Source organism: Corvus cornix, chromosome 5 (genome assembly GCF_000738735.6).
Source record: "Corvus cornix cornix isolate S_Up_H32 chromosome 5, ASM73873v5, whole genome shotgun sequence".
Classification (NCBI taxonomy): Eukaryota; Metazoa; Chordata; class Aves; order Passeriformes; family Corvidae; genus Corvus; species Corvus cornix.
In genome coordinates this window covers 52,716,223-52,737,809 of record NC_046335.1, presented here as the reverse complement: position 1 = coordinate 52,737,809, position 21,587 = coordinate 52,716,223, and the positions used below count along the sequence as shown (strand labels likewise).

The following is a 21,587-nucleotide window of genomic DNA, read 5'->3' as shown; positions in this document are numbered from 1 at the left end:
CATGTGTCCTTCTTTTCCCACTTCTCTGATTTTTCTCACTGAAAAAGCTGAAAGTTTCCTTGATATTATTAACCTGTGTTAAAATGTATGGATGACTGTGTACCACAGAAAATAACTGTTAAAGCACCAACCTTTTTACTGGGAACACACTTTCATAGGGAATATTTGCGTGAAAGAGGAGTCTGTGAGTAGCCTTACTCTGCTACCTGAAGAAAACTCCACAAATTAAGTAACTTGCAAAAGCAATGGAGAACATTCTTCAGATATATCTGTGTCAGACTGATAAGGAATGAGCTTATGAGTGAAGACTTACTGAAAAATATGTTATGGAAAAAATCCCCAACTTTCTTTGTGTCCCAATGTTAAACACCAACAGCCATCATTATTGCTGTCTCAGAAGTTAATAAATCATAACCTTGGAATTTGCATTGATTCCTACAGCATTCCCCTTATGAAAACCTTAGAAATTTTTGTCACATCTTCTGTTTCATCCATTTCCCAGTGGTTGTGGTCGTAAGGTTGGTTTTTATTTGAAACTGGGAGATTTCTCTAGAGAGAATCAGTACTGCATTTTTCGTTCAAAGAGGTCAATCTGCCCAAGTGTCACACTTCTTCTTACAGTAGGCTTAGGGTTATTGCTCCTTTTCTGAAGTAGAATAAAACCATGTTCTTGGTTGCAGTGGCTACAACAGGACAAAATTGCCATGTGCTGTAATACTGATACCCATCTGCCTGGTGGTTCATTCAATTCCGTGAATTAAATCATTTGTCTTCGTCATGGTGCTGTATTCTCTCTGCTCTCAGTGTCTAAGCTTAAACTGGCTGATTGGATAACAGCATCCATTAGCAGAATGGAGTAAACCTATATCTGATTTAAAGCAGTAGTGTAAATTTGGAGTGAATCTTTCCAGCATCTCCCCTTACTATTTTTTGATGCTGGTCTGCTGCATATGTACTAGGTTTTTCTGGGAAGAATTTAAACCCAAAATTTCTGTTTCAGGTGTGTGCTAAACACTAGCTCTTAGAAGGTCTGAGCCAGTGATTTGTCACTTAGCTTAAAACCACTGGGGACATCAGTGTATAGTGGAGTCATCCACTCAACCAGACTAGGTTAGTCTGGGTAAAACCACAAATGTGTAGTATGGCTGCAGGAACCTCAGCTCCAGCTGCTGAGTTCGGTCTGTTTGTCTACTCTGGGTTGCTTCTAATTACTTGCTAATGTAGACGTAGCCTACATCCTGTTTCTGACCCTGAAACACTTTGCTTCAGTTTTACTGTAATAAATCTTAAAAAGTTGTCATTAAGAAAGGCAAGGAAATTATCCATGCAGTATTTCTTTCTCAAGTGATTCAGAGATGACACAAATTTTGGAAGACAAATGGGTTATCCAGAAGAAAGTTAAAAATTAAGTTCGAGGATTTGAGTTTATTGTCATGAAGTAGAATGGACTGTGTTTTCTTCATGGCAGAATTCTTGGTTTTACTTTGAATAAAGGTTAACACAGTCTGCAGTTCTAAGGACATGGAATAGTGGATTATAGTCATCCCACCTTGGAAAGTTAGGATGAAATGCAAAGTGGGATAAATCCCTGCTGTTAACAACTGTCAGGTACGATTTTGCCTCAGGCTGCGCTCATGTGAATGTGTCGAGGAAATATAAGAACATTTCCTTTGTAATTCACCTCAGGTAGCAGCTTTGGTGCATATCACTCAGCAGGCATCTGACTATCTCATGAAGTATACAGGTTATTAACAGATACATTTTACAGGGAGATCTGTATTTTCTGCTTTGTGAGTTGAAGCTGTGTGCATATCCCCTGGCTGCAGCTGCGTCAGCAGGACGAGTACCTCCTGCAGCCCATCAAGAGCTATGCACTGCTGCTCTGGTGGAGATGCCACCCTTCCAGTCTCTTAGCTCAGGGGTTCTTGGGCACCTGCCTGCTTTTCCCAGCCAAAATGTTGAGAAGATTTGGTAGAAAAGACCATTACAAGCCGTTTAGCTTGTCAATCTGAAGAAGACAGTAATTTCTTATGAGGAAAGATAAAGCTGTGTAGGGGTTATAATCTTTTTGAAGTGTTATCTTCATCCAAGACAGGGCATGGGAAACATAATCAGTGTAATATAGATAATATAGACTTCTCTGTTTTTAGAAAAAAATCTGTAAGCTAAATGACTTACAGTCCCATGGAGAATGCAACTCTGACTAACTTTTCTAGCACTAGAGTTAGATTACTCTTCTAACTCATGATGATGGCACAGTATTGAGTTACCAAATTCTAACTGCGTGGTTGTAAATTCTAGGGAAATTGCTTTTGAAGTCAAATTATTGGTTGAAATTTTGTATGGATTTACCATAAAAAATAAGTTTTCTTAACATCTGTGCTTGAAATTTTTTGTGAAGTTTCATTGGTTTCTGTGCAAATTGTTACACAATTACAGAATCCAATTAGGTTGCAACTTGACCCTGAAGTGATATATATTATGATCAGTTTTTAAAAATTACCCATTAACTGGAAGCAAACATTTGGTCCTTTCAAAGTATTTTTAACCTTTAGAAATATACTAGGTGCAGTAGGAAAATTACCACAGAGCCAGTACATGCATTAAATGTCATTGGTTAAACTAAAGATACAGAGAAAACAAATGAAGCAGTGATTCCTAAATTAGAACTGCATCATCTTATAAAAAGTCATTGTTTATGCCAATATCTCCAGGTGTCAGCTGAATTATTAATGCAAAATCAGTCTTTCACAATAGCAGCATCTGGCAGATACTTTCTCTGCTTCTAAGGAGACTAAGTTTATGCAAGTGATGTCAGTGAGGAAGCTTTTCTTATTTTTCTTCTGAATCTATTTGGTAATTTATTAAATATAATCAAAACCGGATGATTTTCTAGAGCTGACTTCTTTTAAGCTCAGTAAGGAGTTCTGTTACAGCGCCCTGTGTAAGAGGAGGTGAGTGCTGCTCCCCCGGGAGATGTGTTCAGTTATTGCAGTGTTTGCAGGAGTAGCCTCCTAGTGATTACCAGCACAGGGCATTGGGAGTACTGTATTGCTCATTCATGCTAAGTAAAAATTGATATTTAATGCAACTAAAATACCAAAATGTATTGGAAAACTAAGGGAGGCTGATAGATCGATAAGATTATTAAATACATTCAGGAGATACTTCAGTGGGAACATGGTAATTTTAAAAAGGACTCTAAAATGCTGAGTTTCTCTAATCATAATATTAGAAACACATATAGGTTCAATCAGGTTTTGAATGTTCATATGTTATGGAGATTAAGACAACAGCAATTACTGCATTGTTTACCTCTATCAAAGAAATGTTTTATAGTTGTTTTCTCTTTAAAAGTAAATTATATTATAATAACTTCTAGTTATTACGATATTTGTGCATCCAGAAATCTCAAAAATGGAATCACCCACAACTTTAAGATCCATGATAAGATTTTATCAGCAGCTTGTTCTTGTAACTCTTAAATGTATTAAAATAATTATTGGACCATAAGCAGAAGTTAAGACCCTGTATATAATTCATGTCAACTAGCAGAATGTTGCCTTTCCTTCTTACAGTATATTAAAGAAAACCTTCTCCTTGAAAAAAAATCTTTTTTATTAAGAGGGCTAAATATTTAATTCATCTATGAAATTGAAGTCCTGAATTTATCATAGAAAAAAAATGCTTAGCTTTATTTTACAAATCAGTGCAGGAATGTAGTATTTGTATCAGGGGGAAAATGGGGATTAAATAGGAGCAGATATATTGAACTAACATATCTTAAAGTGTTTTAGCATTTTAAATACCCAGCCCCAAGATAATGAGATATGATAACAACAAATTCTCTGTCTGAAATGCTGTGTGGGTGTTTATAGGTCCTTTCAAGGGATTTTCCTGTCATTGTTGTATATTCAGTAGAAAACACTTGCTGAACACTTTTTCCCCCCTTTATTTAGCTGCTCTGTATGGAAATCTAAATATAAGGAGCTTCAAGTAGTCTTAATAGCAGTTCCCATCAGTACTGAAAAAAACCCCACTGAGTAACTGATAAGTTAAGAGAGAAACTGATAAGAGATTAGAGAGAAAATATGGAACAGGAAAATGAGTGGTGGGAATGCTAAATACAAGGCATGGGAAGATTGCAGAACTAAAGGTATATTACAGGTTTGATGTGAAGCTAGGCAAAGCACAGTGGGACATACTTCAAATGTGAAATTCAGTCAGCAATTTCTTTTTCGATTGCAAGCTGTACTTTTTTCCACTGCAGTTAGGAATTTTCAGTTAATTGCCTTGTTTTTGCTGAAAATAAAGATCATGAGTCAAACTTATTTGAAGAGTAAATTTTAAATTAACGCATGAAATTTCTCCAGGCACTCTCTCATCAAGATTTTTAGAATCTTTCATTTTATATGGATATCAAGTATAAATATCAGTAACTAATGCTAAATTCTTTTTGCCATGAGTATTAAACTTCATGCTTAAAATCTTACACCAGCTGTGAAGAACCAGCCATTTCACAGTGCTGTATTCTGATAATCTTGTATAGTTTTCTTAAATAAATATCAGCTCCTGAGTCATATTGGAGACATTTCACTGAGTTAGAGCTATAGCCTAATGAGGGTAACAATTCAAGGAATTACATAGTTTTTAACTGTTTTAGAAGAATAATGGCAAGACATTTCCTCAGTGTGGTTTTTTTTTCATACTGCAGTATTTTGGGTCGTGTTTTGAAAAGGAAGAAATATCTGTGGACTAGCAAGTACTTGAGAAATTGGCTGTTTCAGGAGTGGTAGATGGAATGTCATTTGCAGCACTGTCTCTCTACGTGTCTGCCCCGTGGAGTTCTGAGCAATAGCAAGGAATCCACTGTGAAACCTTCCAGTTAAGGTTTGAATTCCAGCCCCATCCAGGAGTAGCATCTTTACCTGTGAAGTTACATGGTGACTCAAGAGTTATCAAGGAAGATTTATATCCAGTTGGATTTCCTGAAAGAATCATGGGCTTTGTGCAGAGTATAATACTGCTTACTATACAGTTCACTCTATCTGCTCTGAAATGTTTCTGCAGCATAGACACTACATTAATTTATTTAGCCAAAAAATATTCTAGGACAAAATGTTAGAAGGATTTGTGTGACACTTGCCATTTGTTTTCAGCATTCATGGGGGAATTGTTTTGCTGTCATTTCACTTTATTATTTCTTACATATCTATTTGTATTATACCTCAATATCCACTTTTTTCCTTCTTTTTTTTTTTAATTTATTTTTTAGATTCATAACCAATACCCGACAGAGTTTGAGTTCAATCAATATTATCTGAAGTTTCTGGCTTTTCATCACATATCAAATCGATTTAAAACATTTCTTCTGGATTCAGATTATGAAAGACTAGAACATGGTATGTGTGATCTTTGTGTATTGCATATTGCTTTTATAGTTGTTGATATTTTTCTCCTCAATATTTGATCTACAAAAGGTTTGCCTGGGTTACAATGGTCCAATAACTGCGTGGTGACCATGTAATGAATTACATTTCAGGTCTAAAAAGCAAAAAGGAGGTCAAGAACATGTAGTATTTTCCACATCAGTGATTCCTGAGCCATGCCCCTGATGGCATTAAGAGAAAGTGGAAGAAATTAGTGTCATGCCTCAGGGGTTTTTAGCCATTCATCCACATAGTTCCATTTTCCCTACTAAATACCTTCTTTTAACAGAAACAGTCTCTGGGAATCCATCAGAGAGTGCATAAAGTTTCAAGAAAGAAAAACCTTTCCATCTATTACCTCCCACTTCTTTCTCTTGCATTATCTTCAGTGTTTCTCTTTTTATATTTTCTTTTTTACTCCATCTGTCATGTGCAACCTTACTGGTTCCAAGGCCTTACCTGCCCTCAGAGCCCTCTTACTGAGGCTACATAACCACAGCCGAGGCTGTTCTTGGGACTTGTCCACTAAAACCTGCTCCAAAATTCTCTGCTTTGTGGGTCGGTTCTCATGGCATACGGTCAATTCTAATGCTTTTCTTAAAAGCTGGTGTAGCTGTGGGGCGGATTAGACTTGAGCAACCATTTTATTTCCAAACAAAGTTAATTTCTGTTCTATATCTTCTTTATTTATTTCCTGTTGCAGTGGCATTTGATAGTAGACTTTGCTATACCTTCAATCTGTGAAGTTCCTTTAGGCTGTGCTTTAGCATTTGTTATGCATTGATATAAAGCTATCTTTTTGCTGCTCTTCTTTTCCCCAGGGACATTGTTTGAAGATAAAGGAGATAAACATGCCAAGAAAGGAATTTGTATTTGGGATTGTATTGAAAAGATGCACAAAAGGAGCCCTATTTTCTTCAATTACCTCTATGCCCCTACTGAAATAGAGGTATGATTATTTTTTTTTAAATACAGGTGTTTGGTTATTCTGAGTGATTCCTTGAGTACATTTTGATATCTTAATTGCTCTTAACTGATTTAAGTATTTGGTGGACAAGACTGACCCTACCTGATTGATTGAAGCAGTATCTCAAAGTCATGGAAATGTAATTTAAAGGGCCAAATTCTGGAATGTGTATTCTTGCATCCTGGTGAAGTAAATGAGGTTCCTTGTTTGATTTCATGAAATTATATGAATTGTTATTAAAATTTTCTTTAAAGGGGAACTGAGTTTAGAGTCATAGTGGGATACATTTCATAACAATCTGATTGAATCACATTATATATATCTCTGTCTTGTATGATAATGTATGTCCCCTAGGTCGGGCTGTGTCTTGAATAATTTTAGAAAATTCACAGTACACTCCCCATTGTAGAATTCAATTTAGAATAATCTGGAAAATACAGGTATTGTGTTGTAAGTCTGAAATTCAAAGGCTTCCTTCATGTTACAACACTTTGTTTCAAACAGGCACTGAAGCCAAATGTAAATATGTCCAGCCTCAAAAAGTGGGATTATTATGTAGAAGAGATTTTGGCTACAGGTCCTTCCTATGATTGGACCATGGTACCTGCAAAATGCAGTGTTTCAGAAGAAAACGACCAAACAGATGGTTCAGTCTCTCAGACTAAGAGGAAAATAGTGTGGCCATGTTATGATGATGTAAAAAAAATACAGCCTGATGCCATCACCAGCCTTTTAAATGTAAGTACTTGTGTTGCACGGAACAGTAAGTTCTCTAGTGCTCATGAAATTCATATTTCCTTTTTATTGAAGTTATTGCCTTACAGATATGCTGTTACTAAAAGGATCGTGACAGATGTCAAAGCAGGTCTTTAGCAAGACTGACTGGTTGATCTGGAGATACGGTGGTGGTTCTGGGAGTCAATCAGACTTCCTGCAAAGCTGATGTTGTCCTGAATGAGCACTTCCCTGGGAGTACGCTGTAACTGTAGTTAATAACTACTCATGGATTTTTTTTTTCACTGTCTGTTTTAAAAAATAAATAAAATTTTAGTTTGCCTTCTCTAGGAAATGCAGGAAGGGCTATTTTCATTTGGGCAAATGGTGAATCTCGCTTTCTTGACCTCTTTCTACTCATTTTAAAGTAGGTGTGTGGTAAAATAACAACCCAGATTTTTGGACAGATCCGAAGATAGAATCTGACACTTGTTGATTTTAACAATTGGGACACAGATACACAAACATAAACACAACATCTTGGCCCAAATTGCTCCAAAAAGCTTTCTATGATGATTGCTCTTAGTTTATTCATGTTTACTAGAACCAAACTGATAAATTTAGATTCTTCAAAATATTTTGGTGCCTGAAATAGATGCTTGATTTTGGCTTTTTCTTGTTTGGTCTCACTTAGGCTGCTTAGGTTTTGTCCTTTCTTCATTAAAGGATGAAAAGTGATCCCATTATCATACTTGTTGTAGTTATTTAGAGTGATTTAACATCTGTCTTGTCTTAAAAATGAAGATGTTTGTTGATTATAATTAATTAACAGCCTAACATTTGATTATCGTCATAACTGATAGCACAGGAAAACGACAAGGGCATTCTTCACTTCCATTGTTTCAAGCCACAGGTATGTCCAAAACCACATCACTATGTGCAGTGTTTTATTTTGAAAACGCTTTGCAGACTTTACCTTACATTAAAGCTGGGGTTATGGAGCCCAATATTGCAATGCTTGGAAAATTGGGATATGCTGTGGGCCCCCAATTCCCCTGAATAAAAGATGATTTTAGCAAGTCTTAATGTAGGAAGCTTCTGAAAGGATGTGAGTCCTTGAAGATTTTGATAGAGAGTTAGCTTTATTCTGGCACATTCCTCAAATTCCTTTTGGTCTGCTCCTTCCAATCATAATTGATCGAACACAGGAACAATGCCCAATATAAAAAAAAATTTAAAGAATCTCCTGTAAGACCCCCCTTGACTCAAAACAAGACAGTCAGGACTTCTCAGAGCTTGTAACTTCCCAAAAGAAAAGAAAGAGCAGCCTGTCAGCAGGGGTCATTTCAGGGATTCTTCAACAAAGTACAGAGAGTTTTGGTGTCAGGTACCCAGAGGCCAGAAGCACATCAGGAATACAACGATGTTCCCCTGCATTTCTTCCTGGGGTAGATGCCAGACTATCCATATCCACAACTGTGAGAAACTGCCATATAATAGGGAAATTAGCCATATTATAGGCTAAAGATAAGTGGGTCAGGTTTTATAGAGTTTAAATGTTATTTGTGAATTAGATTATAGTAATAAAAGATAGCAATGGAGAGAACATTTGGAAGACTTTGGAGAGGTTGTATAAAGGTTACAAAAATATTCTTCTAAGTTTAAAAAGCAAAGTGAACGTTCTTTTAAAACAAGTTGTTAATTTAGGGCTATTGCTGATGTAGGAGAAAGACCTCTCTTTAATCATAAATCCACTGAGAATGTGTTGGTATCCAAAAAATGTTTCAGCTGAGACCATATTTAGCATCGGAAATTACTGGGGAAGATAGATTCTTGGTTAGTTTATAATGATAATCCCAAATTTGTTTGTTCTAAAGATATTTTTCAATTGAAAACTAAATAGTGCACTTCAGGATGTAAAGCTGAAACAGAGAAGTTACTGAGTGCCTTAATTCAGAATTTTCATGGTGGTGCTCTTCTTTTAAGACTGGATCAGATTCTGGTACTTCTAAGAATTGTGAGAGATGAAGCTGTGTGCATTCACAGACACATTGTGGATGCAAAGGAGGTGATCAGTCTCCAGAGTTCTGGAGCTGCTGCAGATTTAACTCCTGTCTCTACCATTCAGATATTCCAAAGCAGGTTATTTAGCAGATCTTCTGATAATGCTAATTGCTTGGAACTGCTAATTGCAGGAAGTGGATATTCTCACACTTGAATTTGTTCTAACCTTTCTTTTTATACATACATATTTCTGTCCCTGTAAGCCTGGACAACAGGAGATGAACCAGAGATATAAATTTAAGGATTTTTTTTCTTTCAAGGAAATGCATTTACTCATAGTCCCTTCCACACATGGAAGGGAAAAAAAAAATCTGCTGCTTTCCATAAAATTTAAAACTGAAGGGGCAAGAGTAAGCCTTGGTGATTTATTGCCATGTATGTTTTTTACATGGGGTCTATTAAAGGAGAATTTAGTCCTAACTTTTCAAGTTATATACAGGAGATTGTTGAAAGTTTTTCATGTAAGTTTTTCATTTTAAGTTCTGGAATCACTACTCACTATGGAGCCAAAAAAGAAGGAATGTGACCCAGTTGCTAAGTTACAAGTTTCAGTTACTTCCAGATTCTGCAGGGAAGGATTCATACTCAGAAGTCAAGACTAGGGCAGAAAGAGAATGATCAGATTAAAACCTGACTAACTGACAGCAATAAAGAGCTTATATCCTTCTGCAGCAATTTGGAAAAGATTTTACTTTAAAAAGTGTGTGGTAAATTGATTCAGTTTTATGTCTCCCTTCCAGAAGTGTTTTCCATTCAGCACTTGGAAAGAGAAACAAGTAATCTAGAGAAGCCTTTAGTCTGGCTTGTGTTCATCATTCCTTATTTTTTTATCTACCTGTGACAATACTCCAAACAAAGATATTCTGGTTTTATTTCTTAGCAGAAAGAGAGCATATGTGACTTTCAGCTACCTTCAGTATTTACAACTTCTGGTTTGATTCTTGCTGTTAAGCCACATTTCTTACATTTAGTTTCACTCTGGAGTTTTCTAAGTTAGCTTCAGCAAGGAGAAGTTTGTAGAAATATTTTGTTCCTGTTACATTTTAAAATGCTAGCTTTCTTATTTTCACCTAAGAGTTCAAAATTCAGTTCAGAAGTTAATTTCCTGATCAAAATGTTTTCTTACTTTAAAAGTATAATGATTTTCTGTCTTTCAATTAATAGCAATTTCTTGAAGAATTTTTCAATCAAAATGCCAATAGGAATTGGACAAAATTATGAAATCTACTTTAATTATTAGGTAGAGTAGAAGTAAGTAGAGACTTACTTTGTCTACTTGGAAAATAAATGTCTTGGTGTTTAGTTGGCTTCTATATAGCATGAGGGGCCTATGTCCTGTGGCAATTTTTTATTCTATCATTAATTCTTAATTGAATTTGCAAAATAGAGGTTTTAATTTTATTTCATGAATAATCAGATTTTCATAATGAGTAGTTGCTGAAAGTAAAAATGCAGGAAGGAAGAATGGCAAGTGATATGGACCATACATCAACGTCTTGACAAATATATCAGTGAGTGTTCACAGGTAAACATAAACTAATAAAATTGCCTCTTTTTACTTAACTTTTCACTGTCTTATTAACAGGAAATAACCCTAACTGGAGGTTATCAACATAGGTCATATTCCCAAGTTCCACAACAAGAACATGTTGTTACAGTTTGGCATCCAAATTGAATAAATCTTTCTGTTTCATTTCCTTCTTTTATTACAGCTTTGTATCACATTTTATAAACCAGGGTAAATGTTAATATTGGCAATGTACAGTGTTGGTGTCACAGCACAGAATTTGTTCTTTGTAAATATTTTTATAAAATACAGCCTGTCCTTATCAGTGTTGTGTTTCTGTTATGGCAGTTGGTGTTGAATTTTGTGTGTTCAGGAGAACTGGGGGAGAATTGGAAGCCTGATGGCTCCTCCAGGCTGGGACATGCAGGAAGAACAATGTGGCTGATGCAGTCCTTGGGTGCCTTTGACTCCTGATTCTGATGGATCTCAGTTTATAGCTCATATGACAAAGGCTTTTGAGCTTTACTGGGCAACACAGCCTGAAGGTTCACTGTGTGAAAACATTGATGAGAGAATGGTTGTATAAAAATGGTTGCCAGGGATTGATCAGCTAGAAATGTTTATTCTTAAGGAAACCCTTGTTACTTGTTTCAGGAAATCGAAAGGTTGGAAAGTAAATTAAATCAGAGCCCAGAGAGGTGGCAGCTTTTGTGGGAAAGGGTCAAAATGAATCTAAAGGATGACACCAGACAAGACAATGTAAGTAGAAAAGAACTTGTCCAATAGAATAATTCCATTCCTTCTGTATAGGCTACCTGGGGCACTGACAAAATCACTGTATTTCTTGGAGTAAAATATTGCTTTTGAAAAACTGAATATGTTGTTCTGACCCATGATATTGGCTTTTTATTTCTTCATGTTGAAAAATATATTTTTACTTGTACTATTCATATAATTGCTTTTCCAGAGTAGATTAAGACACACAGATAAAATGAGCATTTTACTAATGCACAATTGTATGATTTTAGATATGTAAAAGATTCTTGAAGTACAAAAAAAAGCTCAGTTCCTGAAAGCAGCCAAAAGGATATCACAGGTTTTCAGGGATAAATAAAGGTATTTCCATGGCTAAATGGAGTTATAGTTTCTAAGTAGAGATAGGAAATACTCATGCTTCTGTTTCCAATTCCTGATTGTGGTAACAAGAATAGCTGACAATATAGATACTTTCTAAGTCAGGGTCTGCCTCTCTGCTCTCTGTGTGCACCTCTAATAATGCTAGATACTGCTTTTTGTGAGCTTGGCTTTTGAGCTACTGTATCTGTAGAGTGTTGTCATTTAGATTAGGACCAAATTCAGGATCCTTCTTGTTCCAGGTTATCAAGATTCTACTAAAATGACATGGATCTGTAAAGTAGCTCTTGGAAGCTGTAGTTTTTCCTTTCCCCACCTTCCTTCCCTTTGAAATCAGGAAAATTTATTGTATCCAAATGTCTGTTTAGTTTTAGATGCTTCTGAGAAAGCAAGGCAAACACTGTTCAACAGTATGTCACTGGAATAGATTGAAGCTTTTCTGAAATACTGATTTCTTACACCTTGTGAACCCTTCTGCTTAAGAAATGCAGGGAATTGCCATCCCTCTGGCTTCTTCTCTGAGGCAGCACTGACTTGTATTAGGAAGACTTTTTTTGGCCTCACAGTAGTTCCCAACTTACATGTTGTACCATGTACTTATTATCAGTATGGCACTGAGACAGTCTCACAATGCAAGACACATTGCATTACCTTTTTTCTTCTATTTCCCTCTTTTTCAGCTCCGGAGACATCCTTCTGGCTCCTCAGGGATGATGTCACCTAATCTACATTCCTATCAAAAGAGGTCTTTGTTGGAAATACCTGACAGTGGGCTGGGTGAGGAGCAGAGTTCAAGCATCTCTCCCTCTAATGGAGTAGACAGAAGAACAACGACGCTGTACAATCATTTCACATCAAAGAATGATGAAAATAGGTAAACTGAATAATCAGACAGTATTTATGAATATTTTATTAGATTGATGCAAGTCTGTGCCTTAGGAAGAAATTAAATTTTCCAGTGCACAGGATGTTTTGTGGCTACCTTATTTCTTCTTTTTGAATTTGATTACATTTAGTTGTCTCAGTGGGTGGGCCTCTGTCTCCTACCAGCATCCTTCACCCTTCCCTTTCATTAGATATGCAAGCAAATTGTAGTTGTACATTTAATGCATCCAAAGTACTAAAAGGGTGTTTTATTGGTGTATCACAGTTACCAATAGCTAAACTATTGGTTTAAATCTTACTAGTTTTCCTGCAGGAAAATAAGTGTTTAATATGTGTGTAGTCATTTTGGGGCTTTTAGTTGTCAGCAGTATCCATATTATGGAATCACATGCTATCTGTATTTTCTGTCCCTCTCAGATCTTTTGAAGGTACGCTGTACAAAAGAGGAGCCTTACTAAAAGGTTGGAAGCCTCGCTGGTTTGTGCTGGATGTGACAAAACACCAGGTAAAACCTTTTCAGATAATGGACTTTTTTTCTTATTACATTGCTCCTTTTTTATTTACTAGGTTTGAATAGATTGGTCTTACAAACAATATTAGTAATGATGATTTTCAGGTGTGATGTGTGCTGCATCATGCTAGACCTATCTATGTTTATCTTGGGTATCTATCTTGTAGCTCATACAGAATTCTGAGCAGACACAGGGGGTTTGGTAGTTTCCCTTTTATTTTTTAGAAAAAAAAACATTTAAGAATATTTTATAAAAATACATGAGAGTATTTTAAAATATGTAAGAGTATTTTAGGTTAGTCATAGTCATGTAGTAATTTAGTAGCAAAATTATTCATAAGTGTTCTACCTAATCATTGTACAAAAAGGAGCACCAAAAATAGACATATGCTGATCTAAACTTTTTATCCAATTTACAATGTATGCCAGAATTCTGCAGTAGAAATTTATGGTCTCATGTACTTCAAATAACGTTGGGTCATCAGGCAGTAAAATATTCTGAGCCAAATATTCCACCCAGTGGGGGTTGTAACTTCTCAGACTCATGTATGCTTTTGTTTAAAAAATACTAATTTATTATAGTCAATACACTTAACAATATGTAATATAGATAAAGACTGGCATCTCTTGAAATGCTAATTGAGTACTTCGAGATCACTATGGTAAATACCAATAAATGTGCTGTTTGTAATTATTTTTCCTAATATATCCTGTATATCTTATATATAGGAGAAGATATTCATTTTGCAGGAGAAAAAAATACTTTAAATTTTTTGTATAACCAAATATCCTTCTGAGTATGATAGATGCACAAGTAATACAGATCAATCCTAGCTGGAATTCTGTTCTTTGACCTTTGCTGTAAAGTTTTGTTTTACTGCTTTGCATTGGTTTGTGGGAAGTTGTTGGGGTTTTGTTGCGGGGGCTTTTTTTTGGAACTTGTTTGCATGTTGAAACCCAGTTTGAAGAGTGATTAATATTCATACCAGAGTATCTTTGCAAGGAGGAAAAAAAAAGCACAGACTTCATTCAACCACTATATGCAGTATAGGAAAATGTGAGCTTTCTATGTGGTATATAATTACCAAAAATTACACTTAAATTTTTGCTGATCACTTTAAATTCTTGAAATACAGAGAATAAATGTTCTGTCAACACCTTGGTGAAGTAAAGCTTTTGTGTTAGTTTTATGTAGTGCCCAGTGAAGAAATGCTTCTTCTTTCCTGCCTCACATGTCCTCTGCCCAGAGCAGTCCATGACTATTTGCTTCTCTGCTCTGGAGCTCTGGTGACAAAATACTCTTCCCCCACCTCCTCAGCTCCTAGTAATATTTGTGCCTCCCGATCTTACCACTCCATGCCCCCAGGCTGTATCCAGGAAAAGGGAATTAAACTGAAAGGTCCATCTAAAAGCATGTCTGGATGTTTTTGTTCTCTTGTGGTCCAGCTGCGATACTATGACTCTGGTGAGGATACGAGCTGTAAGGGACACATAGACCTTGCAGAAGTGGAAACTGTGATTCCTGCTTCTCCAACAATTGGAGCCCCAAAACATGCCAGTGAAAAGGCATTTTTTGATGTAAGTATATCTGGTCTTTACTTGATCTTTATGTGAAACTTTTTTCCCTTGATATGTTTAAGCTACTGTTTCCAGTCCTGCTGGAAGGTGTGAGCTAGGAAGGAGCTGTTGTGCCATCCCAAGACAAAAAAATTTTATGTAGCTGGCATCACTCTCAACAGCAGTAGTTCAAAAATTGTTCATTCAGACCCAATTAGCACATTAAGTATTACAGTTTAAAGTTTGCAGGTTTTCTTTTCCATGTGCTGACATCTGTCTATGTATCCTTGTTTTTCCTTTGCAGCTAAAGACAAATAAACGTGTATATAATTTTTGTGCCCAAGATGCACAGAGTGCTCAGCAATGGATGGACAGAATCCAGAGTTGCATTTCAGATGCCTAGAAAGGAGAAAAATGTTCCATGATAAAGTCCTGTTAAAGCACCTCTTCCTGGAAGAAACTGAGTTCTGGAATGTTACTGACACACAACCCACCTTCCTTACATTTCAGCCATAAAAGTTCATAATAAGTTCTTTTCTGTTTAATAATTATAACCACTGTAACTGCTATTTTTTTCTCTCCAGGGAGGACTTGGAAAAATAATAATCTATTTATCCTGAATTTCCTCTTTCTTCAGTACAATTCCTAGCTATAAAAGTGGGCTGTATTTGCACTATCATTTAATCCTGGTTTTCTCATTTCAGAGCTATTCTGTTAGGAAACCTGTCCAAAGGAAAGTGTAGAAATTTTCCCTTCAGCAAGAAGTGTATTTCCACTTTATTTAGATTTTTAAGCAGAATGTTCTTATTTCCAAGCTAGTCATGAATAAGAGGGAACATGTCTACAATTCCTAAAAACAAATAAATAAATGAAGCTTGTGAGTCCAGTGACATACACACCAGGTTGCCAATGTTTATAGACAGTTGATATTTTTAAAGACCAAAAAAGTGAAATTGGCTGATGCCAGACTTTCAAGTGTCTTCTCAGTGTGCAGGTCATTCTCTAATCTCATGCTCTGCTGAGTGCTTCTGCAATGTTGTTAATGGAATTTCAAATTCTAGGGATTACCTGAAGACTTTTATTTTAGATTCTGTTTGCAATTCCAATGGGATAAATGAAAGAAAACTGGCTGGAGAAAGAAAACTATCCTGGAGAAATGGAAAACAACAAACTAGGAATTCAGTAGAAGAAGGATCTCTTGTGTGTGAGTTGTATGTGTTAATTTATATGCTGTTCTGCTCACTGTAAAATAAAGAATAACGAACATGATAATGCACTAAACAATGAAGCAAGCACTTGCACTGAAATCTTTACAATGCAGACATTTTGCAGGACAGAGGTAAGTTATTTATAGCAGAACAAAACAAAACTAGCTAGTTAACAGCATTTACAGGTATTAAATATGTACATAATCAAGTTTGAGGTGTCGTGATTTGATACTTTTTAAACATTTTTTTGCACATTAATTGGAAGACTGTTTATAGATTTTTACTTTTGATGAACTTGTGTTTGTTCTGCTTAAAATCCTGGCAAAACATTTTTAATAGCCCCAAATTAGTAGAAATTTTACAGTCTACGAATAGTGAGGACTTTGAGTAGAATATATAGGTAATTAAGCCATTGTTTTTACTTTGAAATGTTAATATGTTAAATAGCACACTAATATTACAAAGGGTCTGTATATATGATTCACTATTTTCTCATTTTTCCAGATGTTCTGCTTGTAATTTAATGTCAGCCTAACCAAACTGACTATACTTACAAGATTTTTCAGTTATTAAACTTTGTGGGTTTTTTTATAACTAATGTATTTTGTCAGAAAGGAACACAGATTTCTCACCACACACAATAGGAAATGCAGCTGTTTTTAATGCATTTGCAATTTCAAAACAAAAATATGAAGGATTTTTCTAGCATTTTTCAATTGACAAATTTCCACCTGTGACAATGGTGTTTGCACATTTGTATTTTTCTTTGTATATGAAGTACTTTTATATGTACTTTGTAAAATACTGATCCTGTTCTTAGGTTATATGAAGATATACATACCACTGCTTATTTTGTAACTAGTTAATTTTAACTCTTGTATGTTATGTGATATATGTATGCTAACCATCTTGGAATAAATACACTCCTTAAGGAAAAGTAAAACCTTTCCTTTTACTGTAAAAGAGAAAAAAGCAAGACCCACCTGTTGAAATATTCCACGGGCACAAGAAAAATCCTTATTTACTCTGTATTAAGAATAGTGGGTGTATTAAAAACTATGTGGTCTTTTGTATACTTGTAAATATTCATACCTAAAAGTTGCACTTGGGCATCCCTAACGCAAACCCTTGTCAACAGTAACACTAAAGAAATCAGAATTTAAAGCAAAATTATCATTCTAACAAGTCTCAGTGTATAGCCTTTACCCAAAGGCTAAATATGTGTAATGTTCATACTAAAGTCTTTGAATAATGATGTTAAATATATTTTTTAAAAAAAAATTCTATATGGTATTGCAACGTAAGTCAACTGCATACTTTCACCCTGAGACGTGTCTCACTCATATCACCTTATGCAAAAATGATCTAGTTCCTTAAAAAGAAACTATCAAAAAATGGCAAGGTCTTACTTGAGACTGTGCATCGAAATGGAATTCCTGGGTGTTGTGTGGGATAGCAGAGTCCAAACGGAAAGGGAACGTGTGACGGAGGTAGGGGACCTGTGGCAGTTCTGGGATGCTGTGGTGCTTACATGACGTGGTTTGCATATTGAGCTTGGCATGGATGCTAATGTTGCCTTAAATGTTGATGTCAGTTTTTAGTGTCTGTATTGATGGAAAATGGACTTGAGCAACTTAACTTAAAAATACCCAAATAAAAGCTGAAATGAGAGATGTGATATTTGTGGTGTCTGTGTAAGGAATATCCAAGGGAATGGTAGGAAACAGGCTCTTGGTGTGAAGATACAACGTTTGCAGTGTCCCTGAGGGGCTCTCCTCTGCAAAATAAAGATTCCAACAGAGACTTGGAGAAAATGTGGAGAAGTCAGCATAGCTTAAGCTACAGGGTTTGCCAGTATGTTTGAGTTGTGCCAGCAGCAGCAGAAAATTAGGAGCCAAGAATTTGTTTGGGAGAAGTTCTGTGTACAAAAGGATTCAACTTCATATTCCATGAAGATTTTCCAGAAGAAGGAACGCATGCAGGAGTTGGGGATGAGGCAGACGTGCTCCCTCTGCTGTGTCCCATCGCTATTCCCATACTGTGTATCACAACATTCCCACTGTAGAAAAGAGAATTGCAACAGGTCTTACATAAGGGGGGAGGATTGTTTGCCCTTCTCTGCCTTCAGTAACAAAACATCCACAGCGTAGGTGGAGGAATGAAGCGAGCTGAAGCTTTGAAGAGTTGATACTGGGGTATTATATCAGTGATTTCTCTTTCTTATCTAACAAGTGTTTTCTATAAAAACCCTTACTTTTGATGGAGCCTTAGAATTACTACACTAAAAAATAAAATACTTAGCATGCCACACGTGTGGGTCACTGGTTATGTAATGGTACACAAACAGCTAACAGACCCAAGAGCAAATGTTCAAAATTTTGTGTCACATCCCACACACATGATTTGTATCTGCTATTTTGTGAATTTCAGACATAACAAAAATGTGGTGATGTTATCCAAATGCTGTCATTTTGCCTTTTCATCCTGTAATATTCTTGGAGTATGTCAAAGTGGCTGCACCACATTTTTCATTTTTCATATTTGTGATCATCCAAATATTTTGTCTGTTCATGATTATCCTGTGGTTGCTTTGGAGAGTCAGAAAACTGAAATTAATCTACCCATTCCCCAGTTATGCTGAAGTTCATGCTGTGTATCAGTGTCACACCTACTTTCTGGGGGTTTGTCTGTATTTGATCAGTTTCTTCCCCAGTTTTGGCTGCTGTGCAAGCCAAGGGCAGTAGTAGCATCCACATTCTCATTTAGGAAATTCTCATCTTTGATTTTTTTTCCCACCCAATTTATCATTAATTGACTGTCAATAAGGATGCTGCAAGTTCACTATTGTTTCCTCTCTTCACTTACCAGTCAACATCCAGTGGGAAATTACATTTTATCCAGTTTCAGCTTGCATCATATAGTTCAAGATTCTTCCTTTCTCTGCAAATTTTGCTTAGGCGTCAGAATTTGCACATTTATGAATAGGAAATGTGGCTTAATTTTGTCATGTTTTCAGTTTTTCCTTGTCTACTGTTTGGTGAAGATGTTGTGTTTAAGTGTCTTTTAGGAGATTCATAGAGAGCTGATACTTTTATCTGTAAAACAGGCAATAGTAGGAGATGTAAATAGTTGGGCTGAAAGGACCACAATGCCATCCTGGAAAGAGATACAAAGGGAGCCGTTGTTTCAGGTATTAAATAGTGCTCCTTCCTGCCCCTGTACTCACCCAGAAGAAACTGAGGCATTGTCTTGATTTAATTTAAGGTTAACGAATGTCCTGTTTATCAGTGTGTGTTGAGTAAATACCAATGAATACATTGTTGTTAAATGAATTTCTCTCACTGTTCTACTCAGAACTCTTGTAATTCAAGCCTGTCACCAGACAGGACCTCCAAAACTTGGTAGTGTCCATTTGTGTTAAAAGTCTCTATTAATTGTCCAAGATTTATACAAGGTGCAACATCCCTGTTCACGTCAACACCTCCAGTAAGTCCGAAATGATAATGTCATAAAATTGTGTATAAATATGAATGAAGCTCAGTATAGTAAGCAATAGTGCAGGTAAAATCACTCTCAGGTTTAAGTAATTGCATGCACAGGCTTTGCTTATATTGCAGAGGTTTTGTGCCATCACTATAGTTAAAACTTCCTTTTTCTTCTGCTGTGCTCACACTATCCCTCATGTTAAATATTTTAATGCACTAGTTGAAGCAAGTGCTTGCACTAACTTTTCAATCAAAACCACGTTGACTGTTTAGTAGAAAGCATTCAAATCTTCGTAGTGTTCCATGCAGGCAAATGATTTAGGATTGGAATTTGAAACAAAAATTAGCACTGAAATTGCCATTGATTTCTGATGAAGTTGGGCAGCCTGTTTCTCTGAGATGCCTGTAAGATTCTTTTTATATTCTCTTTAAATTTTCAAACAGCTCTCATTTTCAGTGCCTTCTGAATTAGTGTAATTCATATATTTACTTTGAAGTAAAATGAAATTAAGTTCAAAAATCTTTTCACCTTTTCTTACTTAAAACAACTGTTTTTCTTCATCTTTAGAACTGTTTCTGACCAAAAACCAGCCAAAATTTAAGTCAAAATTAACTTGGTTTCTTCCACTTCAGGCCCCAGACTGGAAAGGAAAGCTTGCAGTAAGTCTGTATCTGGTATGAGTATGTACGAAAAGCTGGAAAATATCCCATCAAGTGATAATGAACCAGAGCCAGGAATAAACTGGGGAGCTGTTTTTGGTCTGTGGGATGGTGTCATTGACCACTCTGTGTGTGTGATGTATGTTAGCAGTGTCAGGACAGGCTGTAGGTCTTCTGACAGTCTCAGAAAGTATCATTCTGTTGCTACAGCAATCAGACATCTGGTTTTAACCAGAAATATCTATGCTTTGCATGCCCTTATTCATGCATAGGCCTTTGAGACTTTGTTTCTTCAGTGACACAAATTTCTGGAGAGAAAATAATTTTTTAGATAAACTGATGTTATCAGTTATTGTTTCAGTTGTTAAAACCACACAGCTGACCCCACAGCGGCAGATGTACCAAGTTTCTCAGCCTAGGAACAAAACCCAAACAGGTAGCTATTTCCTGTGATGCTGAATGTGTTTTAGTTCAAAGACTACTGCACACAGGTTTTTGTCATGCAAGCAGATTTTCCATTTTTGCTATCTAAACTAAACATTGCTGTCAATAAGGTCCTGTATACCCTAGCAGCTTGCTATGGGCTACCACTAAATTCTTTTAGCTGTTGTCCAAAAGGCCTCAATTTTAAAATACTTCTCCCCTGGCCTAGGTCACTGCATGCCTGTTGCCTTATGGTGTTCAGCTATTGCCTGGAAACACAGTTCTGTGCAACTTCCCCACTCTAGCTTTTCTCAGACCTGCTCACCATTTCACAGTGAAACATTATGCATATTTAATTCTTTTAAATGAAATTCATATAATACTTGAGATAAGGACAACTTTCTTATTTCATGATAATATCTCAAGAAAGCTGATAACTTTATTTGAAAAATACACATGTGCAACCCAAACAGACAGAGATCCTTCAATTTGTATTGGGACTGCAGCCCAGTGATTTCTGTTAATTTTCATTGTAAGTTTGAGTTACATGAGCATGCGATGAGGCCTCCAGTGACACTCAAAATTGCAAGTGACTGTGTTACTGCTCTCATTGGAGGGTATTAGAAGTTAGGATTTTAGGTCAAACTCTTCTCACCAAGCCAGGATGAAGAGAGATTATGAAAACTATGGATGTCAGGAAGTAGAGAAGGGCAGGGGAAAAGCAAGCCCTGGCTGGTTGCTGGTGCCTGACACAGCAGTGAGTTGATGCCAGTGTAAAGCAGAGATGGAAACAGCAGATGTGAGCAGCTCAGTGCATATTCAGCTGTTAGACAGGGGATCAGAGCATTAGACAGGAAAAAGGCAGTGCCTGTGGCCGAGTGGAGTTTAGGAGAGCTCGCAGTGCAAATGGGAAGAGCTGCAGGTAAGCAGACCCTGGAAGTGGATCCCATAGACCCACACCTCCAGCAGCAAAGGAAGACTTCCCATCTCCTTCGCTTTCTACTGGGCTGTTGCTTTATCTGTTCCCCAAAACCTCTCTCCAC

At 36.4% G+C, this 21,587-nt stretch overlaps 1 protein-coding gene across 6 annotated transcripts in view; it reads left to right on the top strand.

The window, feature by feature from the left end:
- The window catches only part of SBF2 (SET binding factor 2), a 234,333-nt gene extending 216,679 nt beyond the window's left edge, over window positions 1-17,654 (top strand). For 5 of the 6 annotated variants that reach the window (XM_039552228.1, XM_039552226.1, XM_039552230.1 and 2 more), the window contains 8 exons: window positions 5,276-5,402; window positions 6,251-6,378; window positions 6,901-7,134; window positions 11,336-11,440; window positions 12,496-12,689; window positions 13,118-13,205; window positions 14,658-14,789; window positions 15,073-15,620. In XM_039552228.1, coding sequence (XP_039408162.1) covers window positions 5,276-5,402; window positions 6,251-6,378; window positions 6,901-7,134; window positions 11,336-11,440; window positions 12,496-12,689; window positions 13,118-13,205; window positions 14,658-14,789; window positions 15,073-15,171 — 1,107 coding nt within the window. In that variant the 3' untranslated portion in view covers window positions 15,172-15,620. Of the gene's footprint in view, window positions 1-5,275; window positions 5,403-6,250; window positions 6,379-6,900; window positions 7,135-11,335; window positions 11,441-12,495; window positions 12,690-13,117; window positions 13,206-14,657; window positions 14,790-15,072 lie in introns of all 6 variants that reach the window. The other variant, XM_039552225.1, reaches the window with a different exon arrangement.
- Window positions 17,655-21,587: the final 3,933 nt, after the last annotated feature.